Source organism: Schistocerca americana, chromosome 9 (assembly GCF_021461395.2).
Source record: "Schistocerca americana isolate TAMUIC-IGC-003095 chromosome 9, iqSchAmer2.1, whole genome shotgun sequence".
NCBI lineage: Eukaryota > Metazoa > Arthropoda > Insecta > Orthoptera > Acrididae > Schistocerca > Schistocerca americana.
In genome coordinates this window covers 71,053,463-71,076,460 of record NC_060127.1, presented here as the reverse complement: position 1 = coordinate 71,076,460, position 22,998 = coordinate 71,053,463, and the positions used below count along the sequence as shown (strand labels likewise).

Below are 22,998 nucleotides of genomic sequence, written 5' to 3'. Positions count from 1 at the left end.
TTTAGTACTGCTAGCTCGGAAATTAAAAAAAAAAGAAAAACTGTCCTGGAACTTTTCTGACAAGGAGAGTGAAAAATCCCGTACTTCACTAGCTTTCTTTATTGATAACTTAGTTCTGCTGATGCGGGGACTACTGGCAAATCATTGCAAGATATTTATATGTATACTATTTTTTCTAGTTGCAAGATGGAGTCATTGAGCCCAGCGGTACCCCTCACTGCCGTTGGAGGGAGTAGGCTGTGGTTTTCATCTCTCTCATCATCAACATACACAACAGGACCCCACACAGTGCACGAACCCATTGCTCTCACATTTACATCATATATACACTTACATAGCTCCCACACACCAGTATCGCACAATTCTTTCTTTTAGCACACAAGATCGTACTATTGGTTTCCACCATAGGGCAATGTAGATTATTGGTTTCCCTTCATCAGATCTTGGGCCCTAACATTTCCCAGATCCTTCCAGTAGTTTCAGACAAGATGAAGGTGTCAATAAGGCCGTTTGTTTGGTTCGGTTGGCTCTTATTGTGGAGATAATCTGTTATTTTAGAAATAGTGAGTAAATTTTAATTTTGGATTTAGTGATTATCTTTTATTGAAGAATCACCAGGACTTATCTGATTTCAAAACGAGTTCATAAATGTTATTGCGCATTGTGGAAGTGAACAAAATGTGGATGGTACTGTTAAGAAGAAGGCAAGAGTGACAAAGGCAGGCAAAGGGCTTTAGGAAATGCGGCGCCATGAGATTTAGGAACACAGTCTGTGCAACCAGATAAATCCCTTTGAAATGTGTGAGAGCAACTTTGTGATGAGGTACAGACTGAGCAAGGAGCCAGCCCATAATTTGGTTGAGGAACTCTGGACGTACATGAGGGACCATCAGAGACCTACAGCCATCCCTTTGCCCTTCAAGATACTTTCGTCTAACAAGTCATGAAATGACTGTATCAGTTGAGCAATGAAACTTCCTGTCAGATTAAAAGTGCATGCCGAATTGACAATCGAACTTGGGTCGTATGCATTTCGTGAGCAAGTGCTCTGAGCTACCGAAGCACGACTCACGACTCGTCCTCACAGCTTTACTTCCGCAAGTACCTCGTGTCCTATCTTCTAAACTTCAAAGAAGTTCTCCCGCGAAACTTGCAAGACTAACAGAGATGGCTCTAAGCACTATCGGACTTAACATCTGAGGTCATCAGTCCCCTAGACTTAGAACTACTTAAACCTAACTAAGGATATGACACACATCCATGCCCGAGGCAGGATTCGAACCTGCAACTGTAGCATCCGTGTGGTTCTGGACTGAAGCGCCTAAAACCAAGGCTAACACTTCTAGTCAGTACTGCATTTTCCCACGAAAGGCAAAGGTCCCAAGTTTGAGTCTTGGTCTGGCATACTGCTTTAATCTACCGGGAAGTTTCATATTAAATGGTTCAAATGGCTCTGAGCACTATGGGACTTACCTGCTGTGGTCATCAGTCCCCTAGAACTTAGAGCTACTTAAACCTAACTAACCTAAGGACATCACACACATCCATGCCGAGGCAGGATTCGAGTCTGCGACTGTAGCAGTCGCGCGGTTCTGGACTGAAGCGCCTAGAACCGCTCGACCACTCTGGCCAGCAGTTTCATATTAGTGCACAATCCACTGCAGAGTGAAAATTTCACTTTTGCTGCTGGACATTTCTTATCAGTAATCATATGCAACGGTTGTTTTTTATTTCTTCTAGGTTTTAACAACTCTTAACTTCTTGGGACATGGGTCTAATCAAAAGGGGATAGGGACTGACAATTCAGCTGCCATGGCGGCATTGGCAAAGTTGTGAGGGCTCTTCCTGCGCCTGCAGTGGAAAACAATATAATATGGTGTTTGGTAGTCGTGTTAGCTGGCCGCTTCGGGTGTGGGTCGCTGTGCCCACTGCGATGTGCCGTGCCGGGTGAGCAGTCGTCGGGTGAGCATGCCCACAGCTGCTGTGGTCACTTGTCTTTCATTGGCTGGCACGAGGAGACAAGGCAACACGGCACGGGCCTACCTCGCTTTATCAGGAGTCGCATCGACTCACTAACTAATGGCTTACGGAATTGCACAGAGGTTCCACTGCAATAATGCTACTGCTCGGGGTATTTACCTACCGAACTGATCGGCACAGCGACCAAACGACACTGAATAGGCTTACTGGAGTAGTCCGTCCATGATTTGCTGTCACTGGAGTACACATGCTTGATTTTGAGCAGAAATTCGTCTAATATGGTGCAGATGGGCTCTGGGATTTAGACGATGGAAATGACGATCTGGGCTTCAACTGGCCGCTTCGGGTGTGGGTCACTGTGCCCACTGCGACGTGCCGTGCCAGGTGATCAGTCATCGGGTGAGTGTGCCCACAGCTGCCAGGGTCACTTGCCTTTCATTGGTTGGCATGAGGAGACCAGGCAACACGGCACGTGTCTACCTCGCTTTTTCGCACAGGACACAGGTGTCTGTCCAATTTCGCCTAGAACTTTGCTGTTTTGGAGTTGTGCTGGCAGCTGATGGAAAGGGCGTGTAGAGGTTGACGTGGACAGCTGGGAACCTGGGTACAGCACAGTGTTTGTCATGTTGCAGTGCCAGCGGGAAGGCATCCCCGGGGTCGCTACTGGGTAGCCGCCTGCTGTCCGCAAGCCAGAGCCCGGAGCCCGCATCGCCGCTGGACGCCACCAACCCCCTGCTCTCCGTCGTACAGGTGACTACACTCCACTGCTTTCCTTCTCTAACCTACTCCACTGTACTGCCTACTCTACTGCACTGTGGCAACCAGCCGCAGCGTTGTTGTTGTTTTTTTTTTTTTTTTTTTTTTTTTTTTAAATACAGGGTGAGCACTAAGTCTTGCCCTGATTATAAGAAATTATTACAGAATAATCGTTTGACATAATAATTTAAATTTGATGCCATTATATAGGTTAGTGTTACTAGTTTATTTAAGACTACTTACGTTAGATAACCTCAATGTGTGCTCCATTGGTAGCTCGGAGAGGGTCGAGGTGGTATTCCAGTTCGCACCACGTGTTTTGTATCGTGTATACTGTCACAGTACCCACATCGGCTTGTATCCTAGCCTTCAGTTCGTCGACGTCAGCAACTGGTGTGACGAAGACTCTGTCCTTGATGTAGCCCCAGAAAAAAAAAAAGTCAAGGGGCGTAATGTCTGGAGGGCAGGGTGGTCAGGGTGTTGGACTGTTCCTTCCAATCCACCGATCCAGAAATGTTTCATCCAGGAAATCATGCAGTTTCAAAGCCCAGTGTGTGTGTGTGTTTTTTTTTTGTGGGGGGGGGGGGGGAGTTGCTTCATCTTGCTGGAAAATTATCCATGGTTGATATTCTTCTAACTGTGGGGCTTCGAGCCGAGTACTTCATCATCCTTGTCGGACAAGGAGAAACAAATTTCGTCTTCAGTGAAATGTAGTAAAGGACAATCGTTGTCCAAGTAGCGGGTACTAAACATAATTACACACATGGAAGATAATCCACAGCATGAGTCCATAGCAATATGACCGTGTAGTACAAACAGTGCTACTGAACTGAAAGACATAAGATTACCAAATTTCAAACAAAGCGTCAACTTGATGATGCACATAAAACTATGGAATCGGCCAGAAAATTTGTGTGGAAATGAAGACACCATTCTGCAACTTCAGCAGTATTTCCGTATTTCTTCGTTCCAGAACAACTGTGGGTTATTTAAACCTTCATAGAGTGTTTTTTCAGTGCAACAGGGTGCCATAAGTTTGAAAATGGCAGCTAGTCGACAGTTCGTTCTGATTTACAGATTGTACTAGCTGAGCAGCTTTTCTGCCAGGTGGGTCTGTCCTCGTCATTGCTTTACGTAACTGCATCCTCCATCTTCTCAGCTGTGTTTAGGCCCTCCTTTAAATTACTCGTCTGGGTGTATAGCCTTAGGGCGTTTTGCCATTCATAAAGTAATGTTCAATCACCACACGAAATTCTTTTTCGTCTATTTTTTGACTATCACTCGACTTCCTTCATTCACACGAATGCCAGACACAAAGAAATAGACCAATATGGCTGAAACTTGGTGTGCGTTCTTTCCAAAGATGCTACTAACTAAACATGACCTCGATACGCGCCGGTGGTGCCATCTCTCGGACTTTGCACGGACTTTTCAAACGCCCCTCGTATGTAAGTGAGCAAATTTTCCAGACGTCATTGAGCCATTGCTTCATTCACCCATCGTTGCTTCGTCTTCTGTTTCTCCGTTTCCTGCATATATATAAAGAAAAAAATCAGATAAAGACATGACAATCTCTCTGGGCGAAAGAACAAGTGCACTGATTTCACCGGACGACGTCGTGAACGAAGTAAACGGTGCTGTAGCGAGATAACGTGACACAAGAGATCCTGCGATAGTCTGTCCCATATTTACACATTCCGTGGACACCTAGCCTTATACATGGGAATTGGATTCCTTAAAGAATCGACGGTGGGGTTGTTGGTACTCGCAGAAGGCACTACCTTCTTTCCTGCTGGTCGCTACGTCCTACCGTGCTACGGAGGTGCCAGACGCATGGTTACCCTCCTCCCTCACAACGATGGAACCTCTACGACAGTACTGCCTTTACCGTGTACAGTGTACGGTGTTGACGGACAGGGGCGGTGTGTGGTCGGCCCATCACACACGTCTCGCCCTCATTGATCGGCCCCTACTCTGGTCTCCGCTTCGCTTCCCGCTCGCCGCATTAGCATCTTAACACGCCACCTGTTGCTAAACGGCAGCCGCGTGTGATGTTACGTCACCGCAGCGGGAGGCGCAAAGCCACGCGTCCGCTCCTGAGTGACGAGCAGACCGCCGCTTTGTACGCCACGTCTTGTCAGCAGGAGGACACTCTGCCATAGATACGCCCTGAGCGAAAATTCTGGAGCTAACAGACGCGACTTTTACCTCAAAATGTCGCCTGGCCAGTCACCTCCCAGTTCTCGCAATGGACGTTGCGCAACTGGTCCTCGTATCTCCAGATACCAGATAGTCTACACTTAGGTGCATGGGTTGATGCCGTGTTCTCTATTTCCAGAAAGCGTGCGGTAGAGTTGTGCTCTGCAGCGTAGCGAACACAATACCGGCGTAGAAAATATCAGCCCTGGTTTGTCACTGGACTGAAGACTTCCGAACAAACAGAACACAGCACGTCATTCTTAACTACACTGAAGTGCCAAAGACATTCAGATACAGAGATATGTAAACAGACAGTTGCGGTGTATCGATTTCCGTGGCTCTCTTGGTCATCACAACGAGATTGCCACGCCAGAAGAACAAAGATGACCACAGGATTTACGAAAAGCAGTATGACCTTATTGTAAAGCTGTTTTTCTAATGCCATTTAGCCTGAAGATGAGGTATAACCCTCGAAACATGACGTTAAATAAATAAGTAATACAATAGTTGACAAAGTCTGTGACTGGTAGCGGTAATTTAAAAAAAAACCTTGAATGATTTGAAAGTGGGTCCCGCCCTGGAAATAGTGCTGAAGTAAATAAAACAAAGTGAAATTTGCAACTTTGGCTAGTTTTCCTTCGTACTAGCGGGGCAAACCTTGTTACTTCCTTTCTCAGATTCACTGGACTGGTCCTTAACTAACACGATAACCGAAATTCAGCCACAGGATGGTTGCCAAATTAGGCTAATCTGTTTCGGACGATAGGTTGGGGGGGGTGGGGGTGGGAGGGGGGGGGGAAAGGGGAAGGAAAGCGATGTCACAAAGTTAAAACGACTTTATCTTTCAGTGGCTCTGCTAAATGTGCCGTCACTGGAGTCACACGACCATGCGTGTTTGCACACGCAATTACCGTGACAGCCCTTGAGAGGCACCACTTAATGAGTTGCACGTGGAAACGCGGCTTTCGGACAAGCTGCTTCAGTGACATCATTTACGAGGGTCGCTCCAAATGAAATCCACAACCATTCTTTCGAAAACTCAACTTTTGTTCTATGTCTTTACTACGCATGGAGGTCATAGCGGCATTGTCCTCACTTATATTCATATTTAATTGAACCTGTTCCTGCAATTCGCGCTGTCGTCGTCCTCCATCTAGATGGCTGTTGAACTTGATGTTTGTCCGAAGTGACGAGCCGTTGCAGAGTTCCTATGTTCTGAGAACGAGACCGTGACAGACATTCGCAAGAGAATGAACGGAGTGTTTGGGGATCTACATCTACACTACTGGCCATTAAAATTGCTACACCATGAAGATGACGTGCTACAGACGCGAATTTTAACCGACAGGAAGAAGATACTATGCAAATGATTAGGTTTTCAGAGCATTCACACAAGGTTGGCGACACCTACAACGTGCTGAAATGAGGAAAGTTTCACAACCGATTTCTCATACGCAAACAGCAGTTGACTGGCGTTGCCTGGTAAAATGTTGTTGTGATGCCTCGTGTAAGGAGGAGAAATGCGTACCATCAAGTTTCCGATTTTGACTAAAGTCGGATTGTAGCCTATCGCGATTGTGGTTTATCGTATCGCGACATTGCTGCTCACGTTGGTCGAGATCCAATGACTGTCAGCAGAATATGGAATCGGTGGGTTCAGGAGGGTAATACGGAACGCCAGGCTGGATCCCAAGGGCCTCGTATCACTAGCAGTCGAGATGACAGGCATCTTATCCGCATGCCTGTAACGAATCGTGCAGCTACGTCTCGATCCCTGCGTACACGGATGGTGACATTTGCAAGACAACAACAATCTGCACGAACAGTTCGACGACGTTTGCAGCAGCATGGACTATCAGCTCGGAGACCATGGCTGCGGTTACTCTTGACGCTGCATCACAGACTGGAGCGCCTGTTATGGTGTACTCAACGACAAACCTAGGTGCACGAATGGCAAAACGTCATTTTTTCGGATGTATCCAGGTTATGTTTACAGCATCGTGATGGTCGCAGCCGTGTTTGCCGACATCGCGGTGAACGCACATTGGAAGCGTGTATTCGTCATCGCCATACTGGCGTATCACCGAGCGTGATGGTATGGGGTGCCATTGGTTACACGTCTCGGTCACCTCTTCTTCGCATTGACAGCGCTTTGAACAGCGGACGTTACATTTCAGATGTGTTACGACCTGTGGCTTTACCCTTCATTCGATCCCTGCAAAACCCTACATTTCAGCAGGATAATGCACGACCACATGTTGCAGGTTCTGTACGGGCCTTTCTGGATACAGAAAATGTTCGACTGCCGCCCTGGCCAGCACATTCTCCAGATTGCTCACCTATTGAAAACGTCTGGTCAATGGTGGCCGAGAAACTGGCTCGTCACAATACGCCAGTCACTACTCTTGATGAACTGTGGTATCGTGTTGAAGCTGCATGGGCAGCTGTACCTGTACGCGCCATCCGAGTTCTGTTTGACTCAATGCCCAGGCGTATCAAGGCCGTTATTACGGCCAGAGGTGGTTGCTCTGGGTACTGATTTCTCAGGATCTATGCACCCCAATTGCGTAAAAATGTAGTCACATATCACTTCTAGTATAATATATTTGTCCAATGAATACCCGTTTATCATCTGCATTTCTTCGTGGTGTAGCAGTTTTAATGAATAGTAGTGTACATCTGGATCTACATAGATAATTCGCAAGCCACCGTACGACGCGTGGCGGAGGGTACCTGTATCAGTACTATTCATTTTCTTTCCTGTCTCACTCGCAAATAGAGCGAGGGAAAACACGACAGTATATATGCCTTCGTGTGAGCCCTAATTTCTCGTATCTTATCTTCGTGGTCCTTACACGCAATGCACAGGGTGTCCCAAAAAATGCGTATATTTTTTATGCCAGTACGCTAATATTTATTAAGGTACGAAAAAATTTCAAAATACAAAATAATGTGAACAAATGTAAAAGCAAACCATTTATCGAAAGTGTTGAAATTGTTAGCCATTGTGGCCCAGAAACAACTGATAATGCTGACCGATGAAATCCAACATCTTCCTAACCGTTGCAGTTGGTCTTTTGCCACATTCGTTTTCAGTGGCTGCTTTCAACTCATTCATTCTGGACATGCCCTTTTTCCTCAGTCTTAGGCCACTGACGAATAATTGTGAGTCTCGTTGGTACATCTCGTTGAACCTTCATTGTGAAATATCTTTGCACTTCACTTACGTTCTCAGTCTTTCAGTATCGTCTCAGAATGAACTTTTGTTGCTCAAGATCCAGACTGCTTTCAGCCGTTTTTCAAGCTGTCACACGTGAAAAAGGGAAAAAAGACGTTGTAGTTATGAGCTGTAAAAGACCGTATACATTTTATGGGGACACCCTGTATGTTTACAACAGCAAATCGTCTGCAGTCAGCTTCAAATGTCGATTCTCTAAATTTTCGTAATAGTGTACTTCGAAAAGAACGTCACCTCCATGGATTCCCATTTGAGTTCGCAAACCATCTCTATAGGACTTGCGTGTGGTTCGAACCTGGCGTTAACAAATCTAGCAGCCTGCGTCTGAACTACCTCGATGTCTTCCTTTAACCCGACGTGGTACTGATCCCAAACGCTCGAGCAGTATTCAAGGACAGGTCGCACCAATCTCAAGTGGCTCTGAGCACTATGGGACTTAGCATCTGAGGTCATCAGTCCCCTAGAGCTTAGAACTACTTGAACCTAACTAACCTACGGACATCACACACATCCAAGCCCGAGGCAGGATTCGAACCTGCGACCGTAGCAGTCGCGCGGTTCCGGACTGAAGCGCCTAGAACCGCTTGGCCACCGCGGCCGGCGCACCACTCTCATATATGCGGTCTCCTTTACAGGTGAACCACACGTTCCTAAAAATTTTCCCAATAAACCGAAGTCAACAATTCGCCTTTCCTGCCACAGTCCTCAAATGCTCAATCCATTTCATATCACATTGCAGTGTTACGCCCAGATATTTAAACGACGTGACTGTGTTATGCAGGACACCAGTAATGATGTACCCGAACGTTACGTGTTTGTTTTTTTCTACTCATCCTCATTAATTTACATTTTTCCACGTGCTGCTTGGGGCAGTACAACCAGTAGATGGGCAAGCAGGTTATCAAGACCGAGCATTCCACAGACTCCTCACAACACGTGGCATATTCACGTTTCTGGTTTTGGCTGTCAAATGCGTGTAAGTGAAACAAGTGTCAGTCCGAGTGGAAAGAAGAGGCGGGAGTGTGTGCAGAATATTGAGACAGTGCAAGCTGAAAAAAATTTGGGTTCTGAGAATGTTAACGAATACCCACAAAGAAGCAATGGACAAAAACACCCACCCACTCCCATACTCCGCAAGCCACCTGACGGTGTACCTCTATCGGTTCTCCCTTCTATTCCAGTCTCGTATTGTTCGTGGAAAGAAAGATTGTCGGTATGCCTCTGTGTGGGCTCTAATCTCTCTGAATTTATCCTCTTGGTCTCTTCGCGAGATATAAGTAGGAGAGAGCAATATACTGATTGACTCCTCGGTGAAGGTATGTTCTCGAAACTTAAACAAAAGCCCGTACCGAGCTACTGAGCGTCTCTCTTGCAGTCTTCCACTGGAGTTTATCTATCATCTCCGTAGCGCTTTCGCAATTACCAAATGATCCTGTAACGAAGCGCGCTGCTCTCCGTTGGATCTTCTCTATCTCCTCTATCAACCCTATCCGTTACGGATCCCACACCGGTGAGCAATATTCAAGCAGTGGGCGAACAAGTGTACTGTAACCTACTTCCTTTGTTTTCGGATTGCATTTCCTTAGGATTCTTCCAATGAATCTCAGTCTGGCATCTGCTTTACCGACGATCAACTTTATATGATCATTCCATTTTAAATCACTCCTAATGCTCACCCCCAGATAATTTATGGAATTGACAGCTTCCAGCTGCTGACCTATATTGTAGCTAAATTATAAGGGATCTTTGTTTCTATGTATTCGCAGCACATTACACTTGTCTACATTGAGATTCAATTGCCATTCCCTGCACCATGCGTCAATTCGCTGCAGATCCCCCTGCATTTCAGTACAATTTTCCATTGTTACAACCTCTCGATATACTATAGCATTATCCGCAAAATGCCTCAGTGAACTTCCGATGTTATCCACAAGGTCATTTATGTATATTGTGAATAGCAGCGGTCCTATGACAGCCCCTGCGGCACACCCGAAATCACTCTTACTTCAGAAGACTTCTCTCCATTGATAATGACAATCTCTTCGGTAAAACTCTTCAGTAAACTGATGCATTGAGGTTTGAAGATGAAGATTCCCTGTGAAGACTGTTAGGCCCTCGCTCAAATGCGCTGGTGTTCACTTCTGCCGTGTGCAAATCTTACAAGGAGAGGTCCCCAATGGTGGGACCCCCTTTTGGAAACCATCTACATGGTGATGCAGTTTAAGGTCCCTGTTGTGATACTCCGGAGCCATTCACCCTGGCGGGCACTCGTTAGCGAGTAATAGAGGAAAAAATTTGGAATTTTGCGTAATGCTCTTGAGCTTCAAACTAGAAGTTCCACAGAAACTGATCGCTTACGTAATGGCCTCAGGATAAGCCGCACATGCGAGAGGTTAGGGGTTCGAATGTCGTCAGGCGCTTCGCAAATTTTTATTCTTTAACCTTTACCTAAAGCACTTTGATCTTTGTTTTTATTCAATTAATGGCTTTAAATGTAATTTTTTATTTCTGTTCCTTTGTTCATTTTAATTACCGTTTTAAATTTTTCAGTTGCTTTCATTTTGTCTTCCTACAATTCTTTTTCCACTTGGAACCATAGTGCATGTGATCTTAAATATTTCCATGTATTAACGTCGATTTAATTTCGCCCGTTTCATCATCCCGTATTTTCGTGTATCTTATTGCATTCATTATGTCTGTTCCTCATTTTGGTTGAATTTCATTTTATTAAGAATCCTTTCGTTTAAATCTTCATCTGCATTACTTTATACGTACAGCAATAAAAATTTATGTCTTAAATGTTTGTATGACGATTACCATCCCAGAGAATGTACATCTTGTGTCCACTATTACATTTTTGACGCCATTGCATATATATATATTATTTCGTCTTTTGGTTTTTTTAATCGGTAGATTGGCATTTTGGAATATTTAAATATTATTCTAGATAAATGAAAAAACTAAATTCATATGTACAAACATTCCAACTGGAAAAAGACTGAGGAAGACAAAATGATAGCAATTGGAAAAGTTAATACAGCGATTAAAATGAAGTGATAGAAGAATAGAAATAAAATAATTACATTTAAATCCGTTAATTGAGTAAAAAATGATCAAAGTCATTTGGATGAAGATTAAAAAATAAAGAATGTGAAAGTACCTGACGAAAATTCGAACCAACAACCTCTCGAATAACATTCTTCTTGTATCAGTATTACGCTATGCAAACGACCTATCATTTTTAAATTTTCAGAGCATCACGCGAAATTCCAAATTTTTTATTCATCGATAACGTGTAAATGAGGGCCTATTATGGTGAATGGTTGCAGGATATGATACTTGGGACCTTCATCTGTGATACAGTATAGATGTATTTCCTTTGGAAATACAAACTCCTTGTCTAGCAGCAAGAGAAGGCATTTTTTATTTGCAAAACAAATATTTCTGTGCAAACAAACACAGTGTAGATAGTTTCGAAAAGTCGATCCCACCGCTCGAGACCTCCCCTTGTTAGTTTCACAGTGGCGTAAGGCGATTGAAGTGGACGAAGATTCCGTCAAAAAATTACGTTGGCAAGCGGGGTACACTCAGCCCTTGTGAGGCAAACTGAGGAGCTGCTTGACTAAGTAGCGGCTCCGGTCTCGTAAACTGACATACTGCCGGGAGAGCGGTGTGCTGACCACATGCCCCTCCATATCCGCCTCCAGTGACGCCTATGGGTTGAGGATGACACGGCGGCCGGTCGTACCGTTGGGCCTCCCGTGCCTGTTCGGGAGGAGTTTAATCCATCTCAAAAAATTTTCATACTGCCATGTGTAACTGTCAGAAGAGGCCTTCACTGGGATATTGTTCAACTCGCGCGTCACATTGCCTCGAATATCGAAGCCTTAACTCTTTTTGTGAAATGCTGCGCTGATAAAATCCACAGTAGTTTCGTATTGTTAAACCAAATCTCGTCAGGTCTGATGATTTTTCTAGAAGAGAACCGCCCACATTTTGCATTTCAATCAGACTGTGACAGGCGTCCACGCATCGCCTTCTCTGTTCGGGAGGCCAGGTATGTGGAACAAGTTTTGGACGCACTTCTCTCTTCTTCAAAATATTCTGCAGAATTTATCGAACACGCGGTTTAGACATATTACTGCATTGTAATTTGTGTGTACACTACATCCACATGTACACTACTTAACATTGCCTGCTCAAAATTGGCTGCACAGCTGTTGTTTACAGTTGTTTGTTCAAGGCGCCACCGTAAATTGCACACTGACGTCACGAATAAAACGGGTCTTGGAACTTTTTTGACAGACAATGTATAAAGACATCTACAAAAATTTTAGTTCTCCCCGTTATTTCGAAATTCGTGTCTCAGATACTAAAATTGGCTTTGAGGTAACCGTATACATGCGTTTGAAATGGGTCCAGATCCCCAATGGAAAAAAAAAAAAAAAAAAAAAAACCAGTTCCATGCAGGTATTTCACGGAACTCCTGAGAAACGTCAGTACATGGTGGAATATCGAGATGCTCGGATGCAGGCGTGAATCCGTCGTGGCATACACCAGGGATGAGACCATCAATTCAGACCTGGTCTAAGCTGTCCCACTCTTCAGTAGTGATTCTGCACGAGTAGCACGATGTCCATGGTCGTTGTCGACGTCCAAAAACAGTTCATTTCAATCGATCCCACACATGTTCGATAGGGTTCATGTCCAGGGGACATAGAAGCCACTCCAGTCTGGTGAGCCTTGCATGCTGAAGGAACGCCTTCAGAAGAACAACACGATGAGCACATGGGCTATCATCCATGAAGCTCAAGTTGTCACCAAAATGTTGGCAGTATGGTGCCACTATTTGCTGTTAAATCTCGTCCCTTTACTGTAGGGCAGTGAGATTACCCTCAACCACCAAAGGCAGTGTGCAGTGGGCCCATGTGATGTCACTACAGAACATAACACCAACACCACCTTGTTCCACTTGTGGGACATAGTGTTGGAGGTGTTGGAAATTACCAGGCTGTTGTGTTTGTTTGCGATTATTAGGCTACAAATAGTCCGAGTGTCGTCTGTAAAGTACACCCAAAGCCAGTCCTGGAAAGTCCATTCTGCACGATTTCTTGCCCATTTGTAACAGAGTCAATGGCGTTGTGGCGTAGTGATGTATGACGCGGCGCTCTTCACGGTTGTTGGAAATGAAGATTCGCGTAAATGTCCTCGTCCTGTAAAAGCTTGAGGCGATATACGACGTCCTGTAGCCTCTGTGATCGCTGAATTTGGTTCTGGGGCACTCAACTGACAGTTGCTTTGATACAAATGTTGTAGATATCGACCATCCTGAGCACCTCTCGAAAATGGATGCCTGTGGGGTGTTAATCCTCAACACTGCCTGTCAGTTGGGACTGATTCCATGTTCACACCTCGTCACTTTGACTCCAGTGCACACACTGATCAAATTCTTCAGTTGACAAGCCTTCTACACGTAATATTGATCCGATCATCTGTCCGGATTGTCCTTAGTGGCGTGATGGATGTTCATTCTACTCTTCCAAAGATGTCTGCAATCTGGTACTACTGATGCTTTATTTTCAATTGAATAGCGTTAATGGTAACTGTGCATGTCTTTACAAACAACATCACGGGTGACCTTCCGAGCAGTACAGTGACAGTTACAAAATAGACACACCTGCAACGCATATTGGAGTGGTGGGATAATTTTTTTGATGTGTGTACAAGCTTGCACCGAGCAGTTAGCCATTTTAGCAAGTAGGAACTGAGCAGATAGTGCGAGGAGATGCACCACAGCGGGAATGTGGGCTGGTCTGTGCAGCAGCAGGTGATTCCGTCGCGGCTGCCGGACGGCCAGCTGGTGTTCCTGCTGCCGTCGCACTACGTGCAGCTGGCCGCCGCCGCCGCCGCCGCCGCCTCCCACATGCAGGCGCTGGGCCACCACCTGCACCACGGCGTGCCGCCCCCGCCGCCGCCGCAGCTGTCGCCGGCGCTGTTCGCGCCGCGGCCCGCCTCCGCCTGGGACGCTGCCGCAGCCGCCGCCGCAGCGGCCGCCGCCTCCGCTGCCGCCGCCGCCGGGCCCTCCACCCCCGTGCCGCCCACCTCGTCCGCGGCCGCCGCGCCGCCCCTGCCGTCGCCCCCGGGCTCCTCGGTCTTTGGAGGTCGGCCGGATTCCCGCGCCGCCTCTGTCGCAGCACCGTCGCCCCCGCTCGCTGGGCCCGGCTCTCCGGAAGTCCTCACGCAGTCCTCCAGGTAATGGCGACCCTGCTGTCCTTAATGTAACGTTTCACTTCGTGTCCAGACTGCATAACACGAGATTCCCTCCAAGTTTTTCTCCCATCAGTCTTCATACTAGTTCGATGTGGCCCACTACAAGTTTCTCTCCTCTGCCAACTCGTTCATCACTGGGTCCAGCTCTCCGAAAGTCCTCACAGAGTCCTCGTGGTAATTACGACTCCTGGCCCCCGAGGCACTGTCCTACATGTAACGTCTCTCGTCGTATCCAGATTACAGAATACCAGATCCTCTTCCAGTTTTCCCCCATCAGTCTCCTGACCTGTTCAATGTGGCCTGACACAAGTTTCTCTCCTCTGCCAACTCGTTCTTCACTGGGTCCGGCTCTCCAAAAGTCCTCACATAGTCCTCCTGGTAACTACAACTCCTGGCTCCCGAGGCACTATCCTACATGTAACGTCTCTTGTCATATCCAGATTGCAGAATACCAGATTCTTTTCCAGTGTTTCCCCATTAGTGACTTGATCAGTTCCATGTGGCCTGCCACAACTTCCTCTCCTGCTGGCCCAGCTCGCTGAAAGTCCTCAGGCAGTCCTCCAGGCAATGGCGAACCCTGGCCTTCGACCTGTTGTCCTAAATGTAACCTCTCCTGTCATTGATGCTTCCCACCACACATTCTTCCCCTCTGCCACCTCTCTTATGACTGAGCCCAGCTCGCTGGAAGTCCTCATGCATTCCTCCAGGTAACTACAACTCCTGGTCCCCGAGGTACTGTCCTACATGTAACGTCTCTCATCATATCCAGATTGCAGAATACCAGATTATCTTCCAGTTTTTCCCCATAAGCGTCCTCACCAGTTTGATGTGGTCTGCCACAAGTTACTCTCCTGTAGCAACTCTTCGTTGCTGGCCCAGCTCTCTGGATATCCTCAGGCAGTCCTTGAGGTAATGGCGACCCCGTAGCCTCCGACATGCTGTCCTCAGTGTTACATCTCACGTCACTGATGCGACCCACCGCACATTCCTCCCCCCTGCCACCTCTTTTGTCACTGGACCTGGCTCGCTGGAAGTCCTCACGCACTCCTCCAGGTAACTACAACTCCTGGTCCCCGAGGTACTGTCGTACATGTAACGTCTCTCATCATATCCAGATTGCAGAATACCAGATTATCTTCCAGTTTTTCCCCATAAGCGTTCTCACCAGTTTGATGTGGCCTGCCACAAGTTCCTCTCCTCCAGCAACTCTTCGTTGCTGGCCCAGCTCTCTGGATATCCTCAGGCAGTCCTTCAGGTAATGGCGACCCCTATCCTCCGACATGCTGTCCTAAGTGTTACATCTCACGTCACTGATGCGACCCACCACACATTCCTCCCCTCTGCCACCTCTTTTGTCACTGGACCTGGCTCGCTGGAAGCCCTTGCACAGTCCTCCAGGTAATGGCAACTCTTGTCCCTGGACCTGCTGCTCTGAATGTAATGTCTCACGACATATCCAGACTGCACAACAGGAGAATGTCTTCCAGTTTTCTTTCCTATCAGCCTTCAGTCTGGTTCAATATGCCCCACCACGAGTTCCTGTCTTGTGCCAACTCGTTTGTCTCATTGTCCACCTCCATAGTCGAGCGATCAGCTCAGCTGACTGACATGTGGTTGATTCAGGTCGGTCTTCCGACTGGTTTGGAGATTTTATCCGCTCAAGGATTGGGTGCATTGTCATCATCATTCCATCATCGTCGACGTGGTACCGAATAAAAAGACCTGCACTAAGCAGCTGGACAGCTCCAGATTGGGTCTCCTGGCCAAAAATGCCATACAATCACTTCATTTTATTTTCAGTTTGGTGTAGCAGTTGCATCCAACTGCATCCAACGTCCTCAACTCTTTGTTGTTCAGTAAAGAATGATCATAATTTTTTTTACAGTGTACCTTTGCTCATGCCCATAATTCTGATGATCATTCTCTAGATAGTCTCCTTTGGATGTGACGACTCGTCCCAGCATTACTGCCTGTCTGCCAAGATATGCTGGTAACCATTCTCGGAAGGTCCTTCAGAATCTCCTCTGCAGTGATCACTACTGCTTTCGATGTGGAAAATGTCTCCAGCGAAGGTGTTCCCTCAGAGTAGGGCCTAGAAAAAAGTTACGCGGGGCTAAATCCAGACAATAGGGAGGGTGAAGAACGTACTCCACAAAGATTTTTGAAAGATATTCAGTACATGCCATGGAACCCACCACACAGGAACGTTCCTCCGGTGAAAATTTTCCGTCACCAATTTTTGGGTGATACCCAATGAAATTTTCACAATTTGAGAAAGTGTTGGTAATATTATTCGCCGATGTTCTCTCACTGTGACAGCAGCAGTGTTTTCTGCAGTAAGGGCAGTTGATTGAGTCCCCTCGTTCAACAATTTAAACCATCTTCGACCTGTGATGTAGGGAAGGACAGACTGTCCAGAGGCCTCCTGTAACATTGCATGCAGTGGCGTAAATCAGTGTAAAGTCCTGGATGTTTACAGTGAAACTAACATTGTCAGCTGGAGTAGTTGTCAGTACAGTTTATGTGCAAAAGCATGAGATCCAGTGTACTTAGAAATGCATTCAAATAGTATTGCATTTGATGTCAGTAGTACAGAGTATAACAAGACATTAACGATTCAGGTGGTGGAGGGAGAAACTCAGTATAAAGGCAGTAGGCTCTGTGTGGTGTTAGCGTGTGCGTACGTGCCCTTACTATGGATGGGCAACAGACACTGTAAGTGACCGGTTGTGATAATACCTCATGGAAAACAGTTATCATGTGATAAAAAAAGCAAAAATTGATGTGTACAAGGAAATGGGACTCTTTAATTGTGAAATCGCCAAGAAGTTGAACCACACAAACACAGTGATCGATAATTTCGTTAGAATTGGCGTACGGTATGGACAGTCTAATCAAAAAATTATTTGAGGCATCGAACGGTTACTATTACGCAAAGCCAGGGGTCACAATCCGTTATTCTTTTCAACTTGTTGAGGATTTACAGTTATCGGCAGCTATCTGACGTGTACGACAAATTTTGTCAAATGACAAACATCTTGCTTTCAAGAACCTACTGCAGCAACCTGCTCTAATACCGAAACACAAATGGGCTCTATTGAAGTTCGCTGGACTTCAGAATGGGATAAAGCTATCTTCAGTGATGAGAAGAAGTTCAATTTAGATTGGCGGGATGGATTTCAATATTATTGGCATTATGTGAGAACGGAACAGCAGGTAATAATGAGAAGAAATTTTGTTGGTGGAAGTGCTATGATTTGGGCAGCCTTCTGCGCCAAAGGCAAATCACGTATTGCTTGGATGATCACCACAAATGTACACTAAGATGTTAGGGAGAGAACTGATTAGAATATATGATGACTTAGGGAACGGAACTCTAATGTTTCAACAATATAATGCATCTGTGCATGTTTCTGCTACAAATAAAAGTGATTTGAAGATAAAGATATCGATGTCTTGCCCTGGCCTGGACGTAGCCTGGATATGAACCCCGTGGCAAACCATTGCCGAATGCTTGCAAGGAGTGTTTACCGCAATGGAAGAGAATTTGAGGCCTTATGTGATCTGAAAAGTGCGGTACGAGAAGAGTGGGTGACAATTTCACTGCAAGAACCATAAACCTAAACAAAATCAATCCCAAAGAGAATTTTTGAGGTACTTAGGAAGAACAGAGGTTGAACAGAGTACCAACAGAGCAATTACACAACAGAACAGTGAATACCTTTACACCAGTTTCCATTCAGAAAATGCAAACACCTTATTTTGTTAGAACAGCTACATTCGTTCGTGTATCGAATCGAAACTAACAACTCAGTAAAACTTCTCGGAGCTGGCACGCCCCATCTGTTGGGAGGATCTTCTCAAGAAATTGGCATAATGTGTTTCATATTTCATTCAGCGCTGTATCTTCTCGTGGAGTTCGTATTGCAGCATCTCCATTCCATTACCATCATATACGCAACTTACCGCTATCCTTGAAATCCAATTGATTGCATTGATTTTTTTGTCAAGTGAAGTATATCATATTCAGATAGAGAACTACCACCAATGTGGTCTCTGTCTAAGTGGTATAGCGAAGGAAGGCTAAGATGCAATACATCAGAGTCCACACTTACATGGCTATTCTGCACACCAGACACAGTATTCATCCGTGTCCATCGTCCTGCAACGTGTACAAAGAGACGAATCAGCCATGTTTATGATGTGCAGTCTGGCCCGTGTCATGCACTTGTGATTAAAGAGAACATAGCACGAAGATCGAGCCGCCAAGCTCAAGTACGGTGGGTACGCACAACGCCAGAGAGTGGGCCAGTTTCTCATTGGATATCGCTATACCATCACGTTCCTGTAGTGATAATGCATTAAGGGGCGATAAATATCTCGCACTGTCTGTCCTCTGAACGACGGCAGCTCATGGCAGACATAGCTATAGTCTCCAAGAAACGTTTCCATACAAGTAAGTGACAGCGACTGGAGCAGGCGACACTTGAGAGCATGGCATTAGCTCGCCAGTCAGTGCCGAGGTTATCGCGTGTGTCTCACGGTACCATATCCTGAACATCGCCCACATGAACAGGGCTGAAGCCTTAAGGTGGACATATGTAAGACCAAGGCCACTGTCCCATGTGCCGAGGGTTAGAGTGGCATAACAGACCTTGAGTATCATCCTGCAGCTGTCAAAATATCCGAAGATTGCCACCTGGCGATCCACAGTTCCCGACGGCAGTTGAAATTACTGTGCAATATGTGTCAGCCATGACAAAACATGCATGTTGACATATTGCATGAATTGTATCACGCCCAGCACTTGTAAAGAATTATCTCGCACCCGAACGTGAATAATCTGGAGCAGATGCCTATAACTCGCCATGGCAGTCCTTTGTAGATCACGGGTGAATGGAATCCCCAGGCATCTTAACATTTGCACCACTCGTAAAACCGAGCGAGGTGGCGCATTGTTTAGACACTGGACTCGCATTCGGGAGGACGACGGTTCAATCCCGCGTCCGTCCATCCTGATTTAGGTTTTCCGTGATTTCCCTAAATCGCTCCAGGCAAATGCCAGGATGGTTCCTTTGAAAGGGCACGGCCGACTTCCTTCCCCATCCTTCCCTAATCCGATGATACCGATGGCCTCGGTGTCTGGTCTCCTTCCCCAAATAACCCAACCCCTAACCACTCGTAAAGGGCCAATGTCCCCATCCAGTCCTTGTGAAATGGTCAGTATCCCAGATTTCGCTGTATTCAGAACACTTTCGCCACGACTCCATACTGTGTGACTGAATTGGAGGACCTTCCTCTGTCAACCACATGAAGAACAGCAGGTTGCCCGCATCTGCTCGACTGATGAGTTATCCCTCATCTCCGTGCCAGTGAGCATCTGCCTCAGCCTGTTCATGAGTGGTTCAAGCGCTACCACAGAGAGGACCATTGATAGCAGGCAGCCTTTTTTTATCGTGCTCATAATCAGAAAAGGTTCCCTATCTCAGGCGTTCATTATCATTTTGGGGACCACATCCCATAGCACTGCATAATGATCTGGATAAAAACGGGTGGAAACGCCATGTGGCACATGAACAATGTTAGGAAGTTCTGATTAATCCAGTCAAAAGCTTGATCAAAGTCTACAGCCAGGTGGTAACCAGTGGGATAATGTCTCTGCGGCCACTGAGTGCCAGTTGTACGTTGCTATGTACTCCAATGCATGTTTGGTCTGGGAAAATATTGTGTGACAACACGGTCGGTACTGAACTGTGTCACCATCAGTCAGGCAAAGATCTTATAATCACTTTAAGCATGACTTCCATCCTTTTTTCTTACTGTACATTGTTAGCCATTCGGAGATCATGAGGCCTGTAAAAGTCTGATAAAATTCTAAATGCAAGCCGTCCAGCCAAGGCGATTTGTTTGCTGCCCTTTTTTGAGTGCCCCCAATATGTCATCTTCCGTGATCGGTTTCAGGAGCAGTCCCTCATGCATCTGGTTCAGTCTCACCCATATTGGTCGCACGATACCCTCCCACAGCAGAGAATCTGTGTAGGCACCAGTGAACAGCCGACGAAATCTGTCCAGAAATGATGAAACTACATCCCTTCTGATGTCAAGATGCAAAACGTCTGCAGTATGGAATGCATTAATCAGTTTGGCGAACTTATCGTTTCCCACATATCCCATGTTCACTGATGGAGGTTTCCTTGCCCTACCCACCAAGCATATGACCCTTATAGGTGGACCCTCGATCCTGTGACGGGTGAGAGTGACAATGTGTGCCTTAACACGGTTGACTTCACCATAAAACTGTGGAGATGGCACATACAATGACAGCTCACGAATCACCTTGTAATAATAGGCTATTGGGTCCCAGTGCTACTGCATGTTTCCTCAAAGAGTGCGACATAAAGTCGGCATTGTCACAATCGATGAGAAGGAAGTCCATTCATGGTGTCATCATGGGTCAACATTGCATGGCAATATGCCACATGTGTAGCCTTGTAGTCATCCATCAGTATTCGTGGCACCCACCTGGAGGACGATTTTGCATTTTCAGGTCCTCATGCAGGAGTGTGTGCACAGATCCGAAGGAAATGCCAACTTTGGAGACGATATGTTCCATACTCATTAGGCGATCCTCCAAACGACCTTCTCCACTTGCTCGATCATGCCATCAGACCAGCTGGTGCAAGGCCGAGATTGTCTCAGTTTGTCATCAAATGACGTTCTGTCTTCTTTGAATTGTCATATCCATGCTCATACATTACACACATCCATAACACCATCACCACACGTCACTCTACTCGCGATAATTATCAATTGTTGCTACACCATGCAAATGGAGTAAAGGAATAATTAGAGGCTGTTCTTATAATGAAAACGTCGTCATTGTCAGTAAAAAAAAAACCAGCCGTCACTCTCGCTGCTGCCACTAGAGTTCTGTGTGCCATACAGTGCTTGCATCCCTGTCATGCATTCACAACAAGTGCATGCGCATTTCAAAACAAATCACATATATCTACTTGTTTCGAGACCTGAGAAAAAATGGGAGATTTTATAACTTGAAAATGAACTTGTATTTCGTAAATACTGGGGTTGGATAAAAAGTAGTGGGAACACTGCTGTAAAATGAAGGATGTGCATCCAGTGGCATGTGTGCTGTCTGTAGCTGGTAGCAGTAGGTCAGCCAAAGTAAAGCAGCGAGGGTCAACGACTGTGTTTGAGTCAGTTGCAGTGTAAACTGTCTCAAAATGCGGGAGGCCAGTTCAAGTGCCACACTAGTATGTTTAGTAAACACGAACAGCATGCATGGAGCAAAACTGAAGTGACATTCGGTCGGAGCGTGTTTTGGGATCACCGGGATGTCATTCCAGATCAGCCCCATTTGAGAGGCCCACTGAGCTCCCTACCTCCTTGCTGTACTGTATCTCATCATCCTTCATGACAACTTACGATGACACACAACGAACTGCATACATGAGTGTTGACAATACTGTAACATCCACTGCATTCACCCAGTATGGGTCTGTGTGGTTACGACTTAGTCGTCAAAATGGAGAAAGCTCTTTATGGCATGTGCTATAACAGAAGAGACGACATCATCTATGTCGTAGGGTGGTCCTTGCGAAATATCGACAGAGATCGGCACACTGATGGTGTACAACATCTCCACCTGCATGGGGAAAGATGATCAAGATACAGAGCGATTATATTGAGGGTATCTAACACGGTGAACGTCTGTCAATATAGTCTGGTGTTAATTATAACAGTGTTGACGCTACTTTTTATCCAATCCACATATCTAGTTAATTGTTCCTACTCTATTTAACTATTCGTACTAAAACGGAACGCTACTGATCTGTGTAGCAGATGGTGACCCTTTAGCTCAATACCAGTCGTTATTCGCAGGGTGGACGAAGCTGACGACGACGACGACCAGCCCGTCGACTGCTCGGTCGGGACGGCGGCTGCCAGGCTGTCCCCTGAGCCCGCGGAGGCGGCCATGGACGCCGCTGGAGCGCTGGAAGCCGAGGAGGGTCCCGTCTGGAGGCCGTGGTAGGCTGCAGCCCAGGACTCTCAAGCCACTGCAGGTCGTCCGACGCCAGACTGGACACTCGCCAACCTGCCACGGACTGTAGACTTTCTAGCAACACACGAAGAAGAGTCTAGAGACAATTCCACGTAGAGCTGCCAGGAGGCACAGCGTATGAATTATGTGACCACGTAGAATTTTCCTAATTGTGACAGCTTTGTTAGTCTATTTGACAGGTGGCCGAAAAGGCAATGCAGACAACTAGGCTGGGATCTCAAGTGAAATGCCGCCAGTGGAAAATGAATAGGGCACGAGTGAACTGAATCAGAACGATTAGTAGATTTTCCATGTGACTTCGTATTCTTTTCCTTTCGGCTCAACTCAGTTCACCAACTTCACAGTTGGCTATACCAGGCTGAATAGACCCAGTTCCAGGCTGTTCCACGAGAACGAGGATCAAAATTCGTACCCAAAACTTATATGTCAATAGGATTAGCCGCTGCTAAGTTTAGACAATTAAGGAATTAAACAT

The 22,998-nt window shown here is 46.2% G+C and overlaps 1 protein-coding gene across 1 annotated transcript in view; it reads left to right on the top strand.

Moving 5' to 3' along the window:
- LOC124550661 (transcription factor HES-1-like) overlaps window positions 1-22,493 on the top strand; it is a 377,829-nt gene extending 355,336 nt beyond the window's left edge. The window contains exons 5-8 of the mRNA XM_047125385.1: window positions 2,613-2,730; window positions 14,001-14,087; window positions 14,978-15,150; window positions 22,343-22,493. Of these exons, the coding sequence (XP_046981341.1) occupies window positions 2,613-2,730; window positions 14,001-14,087; window positions 14,978-15,150; window positions 22,343-22,493 (529 nt within the window). The remainder of the gene's footprint in view (window positions 1-2,612; window positions 2,731-14,000; window positions 14,088-14,977; window positions 15,151-22,342) is intronic.
- The last annotated feature ends 505 nt before the right edge of the window (window positions 22,494-22,998 follow it).